Source organism: Neopelma chrysocephalum, unplaced genomic scaffold (assembly GCF_003984885.1).
Source record: "Neopelma chrysocephalum unplaced genomic scaffold, ASM398488v2 Primary Assembly neopelma1_73b, whole genome shotgun sequence".
NCBI lineage: Eukaryota > Metazoa > Chordata > Aves > Passeriformes > Pipridae > Neopelma > Neopelma chrysocephalum.
In genome coordinates, this window is record NW_020897734.1 from 5,796,130 (window position 1) to 5,811,486 (window position 15,357).

A 15,357-nucleotide genomic window follows, 5' to 3' on the forward strand; every position below is an offset into this window, starting at 1 on the left:
CACTAAGGTGTCTGACTTACCGTGTGTCTGTCTTAAAAGGTCTATACTGGAACCCAGTCACTTAAAATAAATATGGACCCATGGAATTTGTTTAGTGACTCCCTTTTATTGTTATTTTTGTAAAAATAAAATGGCATGACTATGATTTAATGTTGGGAGCTTTAATTATATACTTTTTTTTTTGATTATTTGGTTTTGAAAGTCCTCTTTCACTGGAAAAGGCACCTTTGTCCCCAAATTCAAGTCAAATATACTTGACACCTCAGAGAAAGAAACCCACCAGAAATCCATAAAATGTCAGTAAGCTAAAATGGAATGTAATTTCAGTGTGACAATTTTATATAATAAAACCAGGCTTTGAGGTGATGGTACTCAATAGATAATAATAATGATAAACAAGTAAAACATTGGTGCACCTAGAAAAATCATGTTATGTATATCTTTATTACAGTTTTCAGAATACATGGATTAACAATGGCCAGGCTGTGATTTCATCAAATTCCTATTTTAAACATTACATACAAACACAGAGCTGTTTAAAAAATAGAAATGCATGAGTTTTGTCACCTTTTTTTTTTAATCCTTTTTTGTTTTTGGCATCAGGAGTCCTGTGACTTCCAAAAGGGAAATCAAATGGTGCATGATAGCAGACTGCCTGAGCTGTAATAGGTTATTGTTCACATTCTGTGGCATATGTATCACCTCAAACAGTGCTAAAAGAAGCACTACAAGAACAAATCTTTCTCCTTTACCATTCTCCTAATGACATCAGTGGGTGCCGAGTGACAGCTTGCAGGACTGCAGAATTCACAGGCTTACACAACTCCCTTCCTTGAGCACAAAAAGCAGCAATATGTGATCTGAAACGGAGACACCTGAAGCTGAGGGATTTGGCTTTATCTGCTTTGATTTTTGTTTTCTTTTTCTTATTATTTACACTTTGTGTGCATGCGTGGGCATGTGTGGAGACACCGCAGAAGAAGAGCTGTAGAGGTTTTTCTTACAATACTTAATTAAAAATGAGTAACTTGCAAATACAGTATGGCACATCAGAGGTGGGCTTTACATTGCTGTATCACTTAGCACTTGTTATGCCTGACCTCGCAGCAATTTGAAGGCAAACAGTAAAGTAGAACTCAGCCAAGCCTTTGTTTAATGGAAAAGAAGCAATTTACATACATAGGTAAGTTTGCTCCCACATAACTATGACCAGCTTTAAACATTTACTAGCTAAATCATTCTCAGTATAGGAAGGACTAAATTCACCCATCAAAGCAGGATTTGCCTGAGGGATGCAAAAGCTGAACGTTGCAAAGTTTCTTAAACGGAAGCTATAGGAGGATTTCCAGCCAAACCTAAAACTCAGCCAGATTCTCAGAGTTTTGCAAACCGTTTGTATATTGTGGGATGAATTTAAAGTAGGTTACTAATGAATTGTGGCTTGGATAGGAACCATGAAAATATTATGTTTTTTACAGCATTTGTCTGAGGCAGTACATATACCACACACAAAAATGCAAAAATATACAGATATTTGTGACTATTTGCATATTACACAAGGGAACTATGGGAATGTTTGCATTTGTATCTGAATTTTCAAGAAGAACGGATAATTTTAGATAACGGTTTTCATATTGACCATGGTCAGCTAAAACCAGAACAAAACACGTAACAGTATTTCTGGGAATACTTCCTGGAGCTGTTTGTCAGTGCCCTCTGAGGCACCAACTTTGTTTTGGCTTTAGCATCAGCTCATAATATGATTAACACTCAAACCAAACATCACTTGTGTGCTGGGAAAGGATATCTGTTGAATCACAAACAAACATACATGACAAACCGTGTTGCACTTTTTTTTCCTCAGTAAACTGCATAAAACTTGAGCAAAAAAAGTCTATAGTGTCTTTACATTTCTGATCTGTACAGCCAGTAGTTAAGCAACAGAGATGTATATTTGTATATGATTTAAACATTTCATTCCCATGACATTTGCAAATTTAGTTCAATTCATTGCAAAGGTAAAATTATCTTCCTCTTAAATAAACTAAGAAATGTAAACAGTGTAACATCATTTAAAAAAACTCTCTTCAGTACTTGTAACTGGTAAAATGTGAATGCAAACAGATGTGCTGGTATATTGTTAATGTAATGTCTCAGAGGACATATAGTGAAACATAATTAGCAAGAAATTTATGTATGAACCCTCCAGCAATTTTCTTTCTGGGATTACTTTGAATACAAATATAATTTAACTGATATATTTCATTTTTTTAAAATTAGAAAATAAGGCAAGTGCATTTCTGAAAAAGGTGCTACTCTTCTACACTTCTAGATAAACATGTGACACCTCTGAAAATTAGATCAATAATAAAAACATTAAAAATATCTGCAATTTAATATAGACTGAAAAACTATCAAAAGACAAAGTGACCAGCATCAATTTCAGAAAATATTTTAGACTTCATAAATACGAGCACCCTATATTTACATAAATTATCTTCTAAACTAGTTTTCCTTTGAAAGACACTTTTGCCCTAACAGATATGTCCATTAAATTATATAAATGTTTCAAATATGAAAAAAATAGTAGTAAAATAGAAGCATCAGATGATGTTATTTTGGATTTGCCTTTTTTTCATAAGATTTGGTTCTTGAAAATCTGTAGCCAGCTTTCATAGAGCTTTAAAAAAAAAAACAAACCATGGATATGAAAAACTTGTGCTCTAATAATTACTGCTACTGTATAAAGATTCTGTTCAGAGCTTTTGAGTTTTCATGTATAAAGATTACACCACTACTTGTAAATCCCAGTCAAATTTTACTTTCAAAATTTGAATTCTAATACACTATTGATTTATATAGACATTATGACCCTAATCCTTTAAACTGGCTTTGTACATTAAGCACATTTTTTAAACTGTAAATTTAATAGTTCCATTTCGAAAGAAGTTATGCTTCAATACAAGGCTGATGTTGACCTTGCACAAAACAGGATATAATTCTTTGTATCTCTTACTGATAGACAGGGAGACAGAATCCTGTCGCATGCTTTTTTTTTTCCTGAAGTACCATAAAACTCTTTAGTTTGTCACTAAAAACCCTGAACAGTTCAGGGAGAAAATTAGTTGACAGCACACATTTCACTAGGCTTCAGTTGTGTTCCTATGTTTAGATTAACGGGCAAACCCCCTGTATTCTTGAAGACAAGTTTTGAAAAAAAAAAAAATCAAAAAAAAAATCAATACTAGATTGAAAAGGAGCTGTATCTTTTCTTACAATAATTGGATATGTAGTTTGAAACTGTGAGAATTTATCCCAAACTAGTCAGATAGTCTTAAGGGTATCTCACGAGAGAAGCAAAAAGAACCTACTGTACAAAGACGCTTGGCTCAAGCAGTAGTGCAAAGGTACTGCCCCAGGAGCAAATGTTCCTCTAGAGCTACCAGTTTGTGCACAGAAAAATCATGTGACACCTCACCTTCCAAACACTCTATATAACATCAAAAAAAAGTTCCCCATAACACCAGGCAATAAAAGTATTCATAATAATTTCATCAATCAGTGAAAAGCATTAATAATTTGAGAACAAGTGCCACCTATGACATCCTGATTTTTAAAAAACATCATAGCTGAGAAACATGTGAAGTAGTTCCACTGGAACTCCCACTTCAAGTCCTCCATCCCATCAGATAAGCAATGAACCTTCAGTAGAAAGGATGGTGAAGGCTGCCCTGAACACCAAACAGTCTGTACATTCACTGGAGTCTGGGGAACAAAGGGAATTGTGGTTTCCCAGTGAGTGGCAGAACATACAGTGTCAGCTACTGAACTGACTGCTCACCTGAGGTACTGCAGTGCAAGGGGCCTGTATACAAAGTAGAATGGGAGGAGCTTCCCCAAAAAAAAAATCAAACTGCTGCAATCATTGATCACTGCTAGAGAGTGCTCCAGGTAGGAAATTTGTTCTTAGCTGCTAAACTCTCAGCACTGAAATCCACCAGTAGAGATCCCGCTACATATTTTACCTGAGAAACAGAGGAAAAACTCAGAGGCAGTTTTGAATAACTTCGTAATGTAGCTTGTCTCTAAAAACCTACACAAAGGTATTTTTAGCATAATTAAAATAGGACAATCATATTTTCCCCCAAATATCTTTATAAAGAATATATAAGTGCATAATTAGAAAAATTCTTCCTTAGATACAGTTAAAAACATATCCTGCCCTTGACATCATTTAATTTTGGTAAAATCCTATGCTCTGTTTTATTTTCTTTTTTTTTTTTAGCAGTGATAAGTAACTATACATCATCATATCACCAAAAGTGTAGATATGTGGTATATCCTACTTGCAGCTAAAACAGCTGAATCCACCAAGCTTTACATTGAGATAAGGTTTTCAGCAACCTGACTGGGGCTTTGTGTTGCTTTTTTTATGGTTACAAAAAAGATTCTGATAATGTAGACCAGCTCATCTCTGAATTTATTAACATACAATTTTATTATTTTTTCCTTTCATGTTCAAATCAGAACTGCAAATGGAATCCACAGCTGTACTCTTTCAACAGAACTGTATTTTCTTACCCATATAAAACAAAACCTAGAAATCCCCAACTCCTTTCATGTGAGTTGCCAGCTTAAAAAAAAAGGGGGTGTAAAAAAAAAAAAAGAAAGAACATAAGAAAATAAGATATATATCCTACTGTTTAACACTGTTTACAGATCTTGGTAGTTGGGGTAATAAGATACAGTATGTGGATTATTTAGCAACAGCTTCAAAATTACATATTTTTACATCATCTCATTTAATCAATACCAGTATTCCTTTATGATCGTTGCCAATTCATATGATAAACTCTTTCCAAAGTATATCCATTTAATTGTAAATAAAACAATTCATTAATTCTTTGGCATCAGAAGAATCATACAGCTGCAATTGTTCCATTGTGGCGAGAACGAGACCTTTCCAAAGTTACTCGTTTGTTATCTGTAACACAAAGAGAGGAAAAAACAAATCACCATAAGATTTGAAACACGGATAATGCAATGTCAAGAGGTTTTCAAACAGCCCTGAAAATCATTTCGAATGATATGTAAATAAGTAACTAGGAGACTGGATCAGAGAAGTTTCATACTGCAGCTGCCAGACTGAGTTCAAGAGTTCTGCAATCAGCAATAAATTACTTTCTTGATCAGAGAAGCTGGGTGACAAAAGCATTAGGAGAATCCTGAAACACGGTCCCCTTGGAAACAGCACACAATAACTAAAATTGCTGGGTAAAAATCTGTAAAATTTTATAAACAATTTATGCACAGAAGCTCTGGAAAAATACATTTCAAGTTTCATGAGAATGCAGTGACCAGTGTGGTGGTGAGAAGCCCACTGATGCTACAAGTACAAAAGCCCGAACACCGTTCACTATAATTTGGTGCAGAGTTAAAAATAGAACAGTTAAATCAGCCACTTCCTAAGCATTTCCTGATTGTGCAACGAGAACAACTTTTAGTATAAAATATTACACAGTAATTATTGCAATGAATAATAAATACGTCTCTATCACAGGAAAACAATCACCAAGTACCAGCCACATTCCTAAATGCCTTTAAAATAAAATTTTAAAGCAATGAATATACACATGCACAGACACAAAAAGGGGCAGAAGATTAACCCCCACTAAGTTTTCTGGAGGTTTGGATCTTTTTTTTTTTAAATGTGGTCCTTCTATGTGAATTTTTTTATTTTTGGAGGGAGGGACTGTTTCTTTTGACACTGACTTTTTGATTCTCTTATGTCACATTCAGGTTGCTGCTCTGCATCAGTACAGTGTCTACATTGCTACAGCATTAGGATGCCCCAATATATGGCTGGAACTTCTATGCAGGACTGGAGTATTATAAAACAAAAACTTCAAAAGCAAAAAGTCTGACACACACACTGCAGGCAAGAAGGTTTTCTCAGCTTTTTTCCAAAGGAGCTGATTTACTCTCTCTGCTTATCCAGCCTAGAACAGCCTGTGCCACTTGTGCTGCTGGAGGAGGCTGAGCTTGGGTCGAGCTGAGGGTTCAGCATAAAGCAATCTGGGATCCCAGCAGTGAATGTAAATACCTGCAGGGAAGGTGCCAAGAGGCTGGAGCCAGGCCCTTCCCAGTGGTGCCCAGCTGGAGGACCAAAGGCAATGGGCACAAACTGAAACACAGGAGGTTACTCTGAACTAAAAGAAACACTTTCTTATTGTGAAGGTGACTGAGCACTGGAATAGATTGTCCCAGAAAGTTGTGGAGTCTCCATCCTTTGATTTTCAATCCTTGTCTAGACACGGTCCTGGACAATTGGCTCTAACCCTGCTTGAGTAGTGGGTGGCCAAGATGACCTCCAGAGGTCCTTTCCAACCTCAACCATTCCATGATTCTGTTCCAACCTAACAAAGGCAGAGATGGTCCAAGCACATTAATAAGGATCTGGAGAACAAAAACAAAGTCCTGTGATCTGCTTCTGGACAAAAAACAGAGGCTGCCTGTGGAGACTGAATGGGCTCTGCAAAATCAGCCTTCCCTTTCCCTGTTCAATGAAAGTGTCTCCAATGCTATAGGGAATTAACGGCTCCTTTAGCAAGATTATTAGTTCTTTTTATAGTTCTGCCTTGCCTCCTTTTCCTAATGAATCTATCCATGCATAAAGTATTCAAATTACCCTAAGTCAATCTGTTTTGCATGGGAATAAATCTCTACACTGGTTGCAGTGTCACTAGGCACTGGAAATTAAAGCACAAAAATGCTAAAACCCAAGAAGGAAAGTTATCGACTGAAATGTGCTGCTGCTCCTCCAAGACAGTGATTCATAAAGAGTCTAGTGATACTTGCTCTCAGTGGGGAGAAGTGCCTTCACCACTAGACTATTTCTTGATAGAATTTCAAGACTTTCAACTGTACAGGTTAAAAACAGATTAAGAGATTCTAAGAACTGTTGATTTTATTGGGTTTTTTTAAGATTTTGTCTTTTCAGGTTTTTTTTCCATCATGGTAGAGACAAACATTTTCTGCAAGTGACCGTTCAAATCCTCCTGTAACTGCAAACCTTCCACTAGCCCAGGTTGCTCCAAGCCCTGTTGAACCTGGCCTTCAACACTTCCAGGGATGGGGAATCCACAGCTTTTCTGGGCAACCTGCTTCAGTGCCTCACCACCCTCACAACAGTGAATTTCTTCCTAATATCTAATCAAAACCTGCTCCCTTCCAATTTAAATCCATTCCTGTAAGCATAAGAAATCACAACCAATAGAAACCACAATAGTAGGGGAGAGGGAAATACTTTAGCAAAAACTATACTCTGAAAAATGTATTTTTCCTTTCCTTAATGCTCCATCCTTACTTCTGTTATTAACAGAGAAGTCTCAATAGCTGCAATAGATTTATTAACTCAGTAGCTTGTTATCAACATAGAGCTCAGTTATATTAGGAGGAAAATAAATGGTACTTTGCAGAACTGCAATACTAAGATTAAGTGACTTTTTCATTTCGTTTTCTCCTTATCCACTCTTCCAGGTAGTAACTTTATGCTCTCCTAATTATAAACCTTATTTTTTATGAGCAATCAATGCTAGTCATAATATAGATGTTGTGCAGTCAAATGGATTGGTCATGACACTGAGATATCTGATAATGGAAAAAGACAGAGTCTATAAAACCATACCTCAAAGGTACTTGATTGGAATTTGCATTATCTTGTAACAAAAAAAGTTCTCTCTTTGACAACCCTTATATTTAAATTATAATAAATTATAAACTGGTATCTTAGGCTTGGCACCTTAGTTGACTAAATCTCCTTTTTTTCCCCTCTTGAATAACCTCCTCAAGGTGAAAGAACTGACCTTTCCACAGCTGACAACAATAAAAACGCAGAGAAAGAAGGTATCAGTTTGAGTTGCCTTGAAAATGATCACATGAAGAAGTTAGAACTTTTAGCAATGAAGAAAATATTTAAAATTTCATCTTTTTGGAATGGTTTTGACTGTGCAAAAGATGCAGAAATGCCTTCTGTAAGGGAATTTGTATGGCCTGTGCCTTTGGGAATCAATGAAAGCCTTTACATCAAACATTTATCTCTTCATTCATGCAAAACTTTGTTCGCTAGGAAATCCTACTGAAACACATCTTGTTTTCATGAGCAACTAAAGGAAAAATACTCATGCAGTCCCAAGCACTTCACAAAGTACCACAAACATAACATGGAAAACAGTCAGAAAAGCAAAATAATCTCCTACAGGTACGGAATGATTACACAAAAAATGAGTAACCTGGTCATTTAAGTATGTTTTAAAGGATAAACTGTCACAGCAAATGACAATTCCAAGGAGCAAACACTGCATCTGTGATAATGAGGACACTGGCATTTATTCTTTAGAAAAAGGTGAAAATTTGATTGTCACTTTACAAGTGATTGAGATAACTAAATATTTTCTACAGAGTGTCATCGATTAAAATTGTCACAAGTTGGGTTAAACTCAAAGCACTTCAGCCTGGGCAGTCTCTGGTTTCCTCCTTGAGCCCTCTAAGCACAGGGAAAACTGAAGCCAACTTACAATATCATTGGATGTAACAGCCCATTACCAACTGCTCTAAGGAACAACCCACGACAAGAATTAACTTTATTATTTTCCTTCGTGGACTGCATTCACCTTCATCAGCTTTAGCTTAACAACAGTGAAAGGTTCCATTTGGAAAATGGAATTTATAGAACATAAGGCAGAAGCAGAAGTGATCCAGTGTAAAACAGCAGGGAAGTCCATCCATCCCTGCACCTCTTCAGCAGCCACAGCTGAGCACTGTTCCCTGCACTGCCCGGCCTGGCCCTCTGACATTATTAGAGACACCAACTGAGAAATAAGCCAGGCAAGGAAATTAAGAGCTTCAAAAGCGTTGTTGCTGTCCAGAGCAAAATCCTTTTCAGAAACAACGCCGCAAGAGAAAATGGCTCTCCTAACCTCAATTCTGCTGAGATTCAACCCATCTCCGTGAGATTTGATTTCAAATTGATCTTTCAAAATGTATGGCCTATATATAAAAAAATACAGCAATAAGGTAAGAATCAGTTATGGGAGAAATACAGCCAAAATAACACCTCAGAAAGGACTCTGAAATAGCACCTTTCAAAAGATCTTTATTGCAAAGAGATGAAACAAGCAAATAAAATAGTTTTCTAACAGTTCAGGGAAAAGGTACTCTTAATATGCTTTCTTTTAATCTTTTAGCATTTAAAACACTCTTATTTCCACCTCAACAGGCACCCTACACTGCCTGGCAAATTCTGAACTAGACCCTTTATAACAATCACATTGGGTCATCTTACATTCATTTTGATTTTATATTTTTGTAACAAAAATTGAGAACAGATCAAGTGATATCGCATCCCTGTTCTCATCTTCTTTTCTAAACAGAATCTTGAATTCATGACAATCAAACTTAAATGACAGCTAAAAAGGTTATTTTAGCATCAATTTCAAAGAAAACATTGAGTTTTCAAGCAAACCTTGTAGCTGTGAGGTCAAATTCTATAAATCCTGTTTTATTTTGGTTTAGGTCCAATGCACGACTTTCATGTGAAAGATGAGTGATAACCTGAGCTTATAAATGTTATGATGGAGAAAAAGAAACTTGACCTTAGGCCAAAAAATAGCAGCTTTTTGGTGCGTGTTTTTTGTGTGTTTTTTTTTAAGCCCCAAAATCAAGATAGTGCAGCTGAAACGTTCATTATAAAGGCATCATGTGTTGATCTTTAAAAATAATAATAATATGTCCCTGATCTGGTTAGTGGGATATTTACCAATATATTGATCTGTTAGGTGTTGAAGGGTAAGAAAAGGTTTTAGAAGAAATAAGGAGGAAGAAAAAGCTTTAAGGAGAACTGTAAGACTTAGAAGGATCTCTCTAAAGACTGGATGGTTCCTCCTCAGAAAAAGGCAGAAACATACATCTCCTGAGTTATTTCCAGAAGTCTGGAGTGTCGTGTTCTGTTCAAAAATATTTGCTTCAAAGCTGTTTGTCATTTAGGTAACACACAGCACCTTTATTTTAAGAGGGTTTCCACACTATTCTTTGTGAACTGTTTCTCTTTGAAAGGATACGTGGCTGTGTGGATTCTCTCTAACTTGCTAAATAAACTTGTTAATATCCAGAAGCACTGCAGTACAGAGCCAGGTCTAAAATATGGAGAGTTAAAGAAGTTAAGCCCTGACACAAAGGAGTTTTACTCAGATTAAAAGGGAACAAAGACATGTCTAATCTTTCTGCTGCCACTCAGACCCAGCTTGCTGGGCACTGTTAATTGTAGCCTTTGAGTCGTAGGAAAATGCAGAACGTCAGTAGAAAACCCATTTATTTACGTTCTATGTGCTAGACATAAAAATGCTCTAAAAAGGAATAATGTGAGAAGTTATAATGCTAAATGGCATGTGTGATGACATTTACCAGCTCAGAGCAATCCAGCTGTGACCACAGTCTATACAGTGTGGGGACACAACAAAAGGAACACTTTGGCCATCAAAATTGAGGGTATTGGCCTTCTGTATCATAATTCCAATAAATAAATAAATGCTTACCCTCTTTAGAGCTGAAGTTTGGCATTTGTAGGATAAAAATGGATTTATAAACCCCATTTTCAAGTAATCAGTTTAAAATAAATTTTACTACTGCTTATTTCAGGCCTTAAAGATTAAAAAAAAAATAAAATTGGCCCAATAAGATAAGATTCCTTAAACCTTTAAGTGATCTATTTAATATTTTAATTTGACTTTGCTTTCTTTGTTAATAGTACCACTTGGGATATGCAGTGAAAGCTCTTCCACAAGAGTTGCAGCAGAAAAGCCTTAGCTGGAGACAACACATGCCTGCCTCAGGGGTTACAAGACAAATCAATCTATTTTTCTCCTTTGCTCCAAGGGTAATTGGCCTTTAAAATTACAGAGAAAAATAGGCCCTCGTGTCAGTACAATGCAGGCACATATACAACCATTTTCCATTTCTTTTTCAGTTTGAATTCTCAGCTGAGAACTAAACTTATAAAGGTGGGAAAATAAAAAGAAGATGAAGAGGAACGATTGCATCAGTGCAAATCCCCTCCAATAACAAGCAGCACTGTGACCAGCATTTGAGTCTGGAATTTACTGAAACCTGCTATGAATAGCTGCCAGTATTTTTTTATTCTTGATTGTGATAAAATTTACGTGATTTTTGTGACAGGCTGTACCATCGGCATTCGTGGAGATTTGTCACAGAATTCAGTTAAGCTGAGAAGTTCTAATTATTGCTTCATTTCCCATAAAATCTCACAAAGTAATACTGATTTTTACCTCATTCTTATGAAATTGCCTTTTTCAAGGAGCAATCATGGCTATGAATATCGCTACAATCCTTCTAGTGTGCTACACACATAATCATGTATAAATACAGTTTCAGACTCTGAATACTGTTAAATTGTATAAAGTAAATTTTAACTTGCCTAATAAATTGTTTCATAGCAGTGAAACTCAGATGATAGCCTTCATAGTTTTCTGATTGCCATTAAATCTGATTTGCAATACATTACTAATTTCATACTTTTAATAAGTAATTGTCATGTGAAAGTATTTCCCAGTGCATAAAGATGAGCAATTAGCTAAACTATAATTGATATATAAAAACAACAACAAAGTTGAAAACAGTCAAAACAACTTAGTATTTTAAAAACAGTACTAATATTCCCTTGAAACAGAGTCTTGAAACCACTAAACCTTTAATGTGAACTTGCTCACTGGGAGTGTGTATACAGGTGTAAAGCAATTATTAGATTTGATATCTGAATGAACTCAGGTTCCCATTAGAGCCTGAATGCTTCAATGACCCTATTATTTTCCTTCCAATGCTCCCAGACCTGATCAACTTAATTATTCTGACTAGTGAAACATTTAGGACATGAACATATGATTTGCTTTAAACCAAATGAGACAAATGAAAGTAATTTTTAAAATAGCATAAAAAAAGGAACAAGACACGTGACGTGATGTGTCAAATCCTGGAAGAAGGTCAGGACCAAGTAACAGTAACAAAGAAACAGACAAAAAGATCCACTGCAATAAAACCACATTTATTCACATATTTTCCCCTTGAAATTCTAATTTTTAACCTTTATTGTATCTCCTGTGCAGTGAAAATCAGAGAGGTGAAACAAATTTCAGAGAGTAAATAAACTATGTCTGCTTCAGTACTGAAAGTACTGAAAACAGAGATTGTGTCTCTCCTTTCATGACTACACACACACTTTTAGCAGTTGTCCAAAAGTAAAATTAGAGCCTCTACTAAAAAACACTTCATGTCAGAGAGGATAGATTTGCTGACGTAAAAGACATTGTTTCCCTATTTTAATTGTACCTACTACTTCACTGCTAAGGAAAAGTGTGTGACATTGCAAAAAATATGTATTCACACTTTAAACAGACTTGGCCTGCTGCTAATCCATGATATTCTTCATAAATAATGGAATTTAAAATGGCTTCCAAAATGTCCTATTCCCAGCTCCCCTATTAACACTATCGCTCTCACAATTTGTATTTGCCTTGAAAGTAAGTTGACTGTAAGGTTACAAACAGGACAAAGAAATAAAAGACAGTAATAGGTTCTGAACTCCAAGCACACAAGCAGCCATGAAGTTTACATCTTCTCATCCCACTGCATTTGTCCTTAAAAAGAATCAAACTGACATCCAAGTGGTCCCCTTGCCCCTCGCCTCCTCTCACTAATGATATGTAATGGCTGCTGAGCCTGCAATAAACGTGTTTATGTCCAGCCACATTGCCATCATTTTACAATCTAATCTGATACTTTTAAGAAAGAAGGAAGTCGCGAGAGACCAGCACCAGCTTGTGCTGAAGGCACTTCTTGACATCAGCCTTCACTTCGCACTTCAAATGGAAGGATTCGATTTGACAAAACGTACAGAAAGTCAGGAGAGAAAGCTCTTCACCTCTTCTCCGAAACTGCCTGATAGAAGTCAATACCAATCCCTTTACAAAGTTACAATCAAAAGCTGACAGATGAAAGTCAAAGGGGAAGCTTTCTAGCTATTCCTTACAATATTTTATTAAAGAGCGGCGTAAGGACGTGTTTGCCTCGCCAGGATCACCCCACCTCCACTGCCCGTTTTTATCAGTTAGCAGTTCAAATACTGCAGCTACATCTCCCATGTACAGCTGCTTTATTCTCTGCATAGGACATGAAAGTAATGAACTCAAAGACAGTGGAAAAAGAGAAAGCTCTCTTTTCTCCAAAGGAAATTATTTCAAAACAGGAGTTGGGTAACACTCCTCAAAAGCAAGTATTTCCTAGTGTTTCATGTAAACTGGCTACCATAGTTTTTCTCCATACCCAGATAATGACAATATTCCTTGTAGCCTGCAAAAGTCAGTCTCCTGTATTTTTTATGCATTAGAAAAAAAATTCTCTTTTTATATACATATATATGTATACATATATATATAAACCCCACTACTGCAATAACTTGTAGTCTACATGTAAAATGAAATATTTTAAATAATACACTAAAGGCAGAATATCCATAATTATTTTTTGATTAAATAAAATATCAGCATTTTTTATTCATGGCTGGGTTAACATTTACAATTCAGCATTTTGCAATATTTAAATGGCATTGAATATGCTATGAGAAAACTTAAAACTACATCACTCCTGTCTGACCGGCTGGCACAGGCTCCAGCCTTCTGTGCCCATCTGCACCTTCACTGCAGAAATTAAAGAAAAGCTCCTGTTTGAGCCTGGCAAGATGATCTCACCACTACCTGTTACTTCTCTACACACCCCAACTGACAATAACTAGATCCTGCATGTGACTTTTACTATAAATTATTTGCACCAAAGGCATGTGAATGTGAAACTGTTGCTTATTAAAATAATTCATACAAGGAAGTAATTTAGACTATATATGGCAGGCTCTGAAGTAAAATATAATAACTTTTAGGGACTTGGGAGTCTAATTTCTTTCTTGGCTGAGCACAGACAACTTCATTATGATTCAATGTGAGACCCTGGTGCTCACATAAAGCAGAATTTGATCCTTTATATTCATATAAAGAATAAAATTACAGAAGCAGTTAATGCTGGGAGAGGGCAACAAGTTTTCACTAAATAGCTCAAGATAGTTTCTATTTATTAGTACTTGTATCTGAGGAATGCCTTTTTCTAAGGCTTCCTGTGCTATTTCAGCAAGAACTCTCTCAGATTAGCGGATCCCAAAAATTAACACCGGATCACTCCAAAATCCTAATCTCTATTGTGTGGAAAAATCCTTCACTGTATCCCTTCCCCATCAAACAGCTCCTTCTGCCCCACCAGCAAGGAGCTCAGAGGAGGAAGGGCGGGTGCCTCGAGATTTCACAAATGCAGCTGTTACTCAGATGCTTCCTAAGAACCCACAAGCATTTTAGGGCTGCCTTATGAGCCCTTTTGTAAAGACTAAGGGACAAAGATGTTCAGGTGTACAATTACTATCTGCTTTTTAAAAGTAGTTTAAAAACTCCAGGGCTTTTTATAAGCGTACATCAAAATACTTCTTGCAAACGAGCGACTACATAAATGAATTCCTACTTAGAAAAAAAAATACAGTTATATAAATAAGGAGACAACTTTTCAGAAGCAAAATACCTATAATACACAGCAACTCTTTTCTGAGGTCAAACTTTTCTGCCTTTCCCAGATGCATAACTACAAACCTTTCCTTTACTTAACAATGAGCTGTGACAGTGCTGATAGCCTGTATTATGTATTATAAATAAACCCTAAAAAGTATTATCTGTATTAAAAGCAAGGCAAGGTCTGGTTTGATAGACACGAAAGAACACGGCCTGTTAGTGACAAAAATATGTAGCAAGTTCTCAGTGTGAGTTCCAAAAGTTTTAAATAACAATTTCACTTTAATATAGAGCTAAAAAGAAGCTCTTCTAACTGACCAAAATTTCATAATCCCACTATTTGTACCAAAAATGCTCTTGAGGTCACCAATTAACTGGTGATGCATTATTACAACTCAAAAGTGTTGCACCCTCTGGACAAATGTCAAAACTGGAAAACTAATTGGAGTATTTCAGCTGGTCAACACCAGAGTTATAAACTTTTATGAAATTGTCACTTACAAAAGGAGCTCCAGGGTGAGCAAAGACAAGGTGAATGTTGATCGTCCCTGGTTTTGTCAGGTATGAGACAATCTTAACATTGCTTACACATTTGAAAAATATTTTGTTAAAATGCCTGCATGTTGTCTTTTAAGGACTTTTAATTGAAATTAACTTAGGCCACAACTCAAAGGTAGGTAACAGA

The 15,357-nt window shown here is 36.1% G+C and overlaps 1 protein-coding gene across 4 annotated transcripts in view; it reads right to left on the minus strand.

Moving 5' to 3' along the window:
- Positions 1-425: 425 nt before the first annotated feature.
- DIAPH2 (diaphanous related formin 2) overlaps positions 426-15,357 on the minus strand; it is a 198,841-nt gene continuing 183,909 nt past the window's right edge. For all 4 annotated transcript variants that reach the window (XM_027687357.1, XM_027687356.1, XM_027687355.1 and 1 more), the window contains one exon: positions 426-4,984. In XM_027687357.1, coding sequence (XP_027543158.1) covers positions 4,920-4,984 — 65 coding nt within the window. In that variant the 3' untranslated portion in view covers positions 426-4,919. The remainder of the gene's footprint in view (positions 4,985-15,357) is intronic.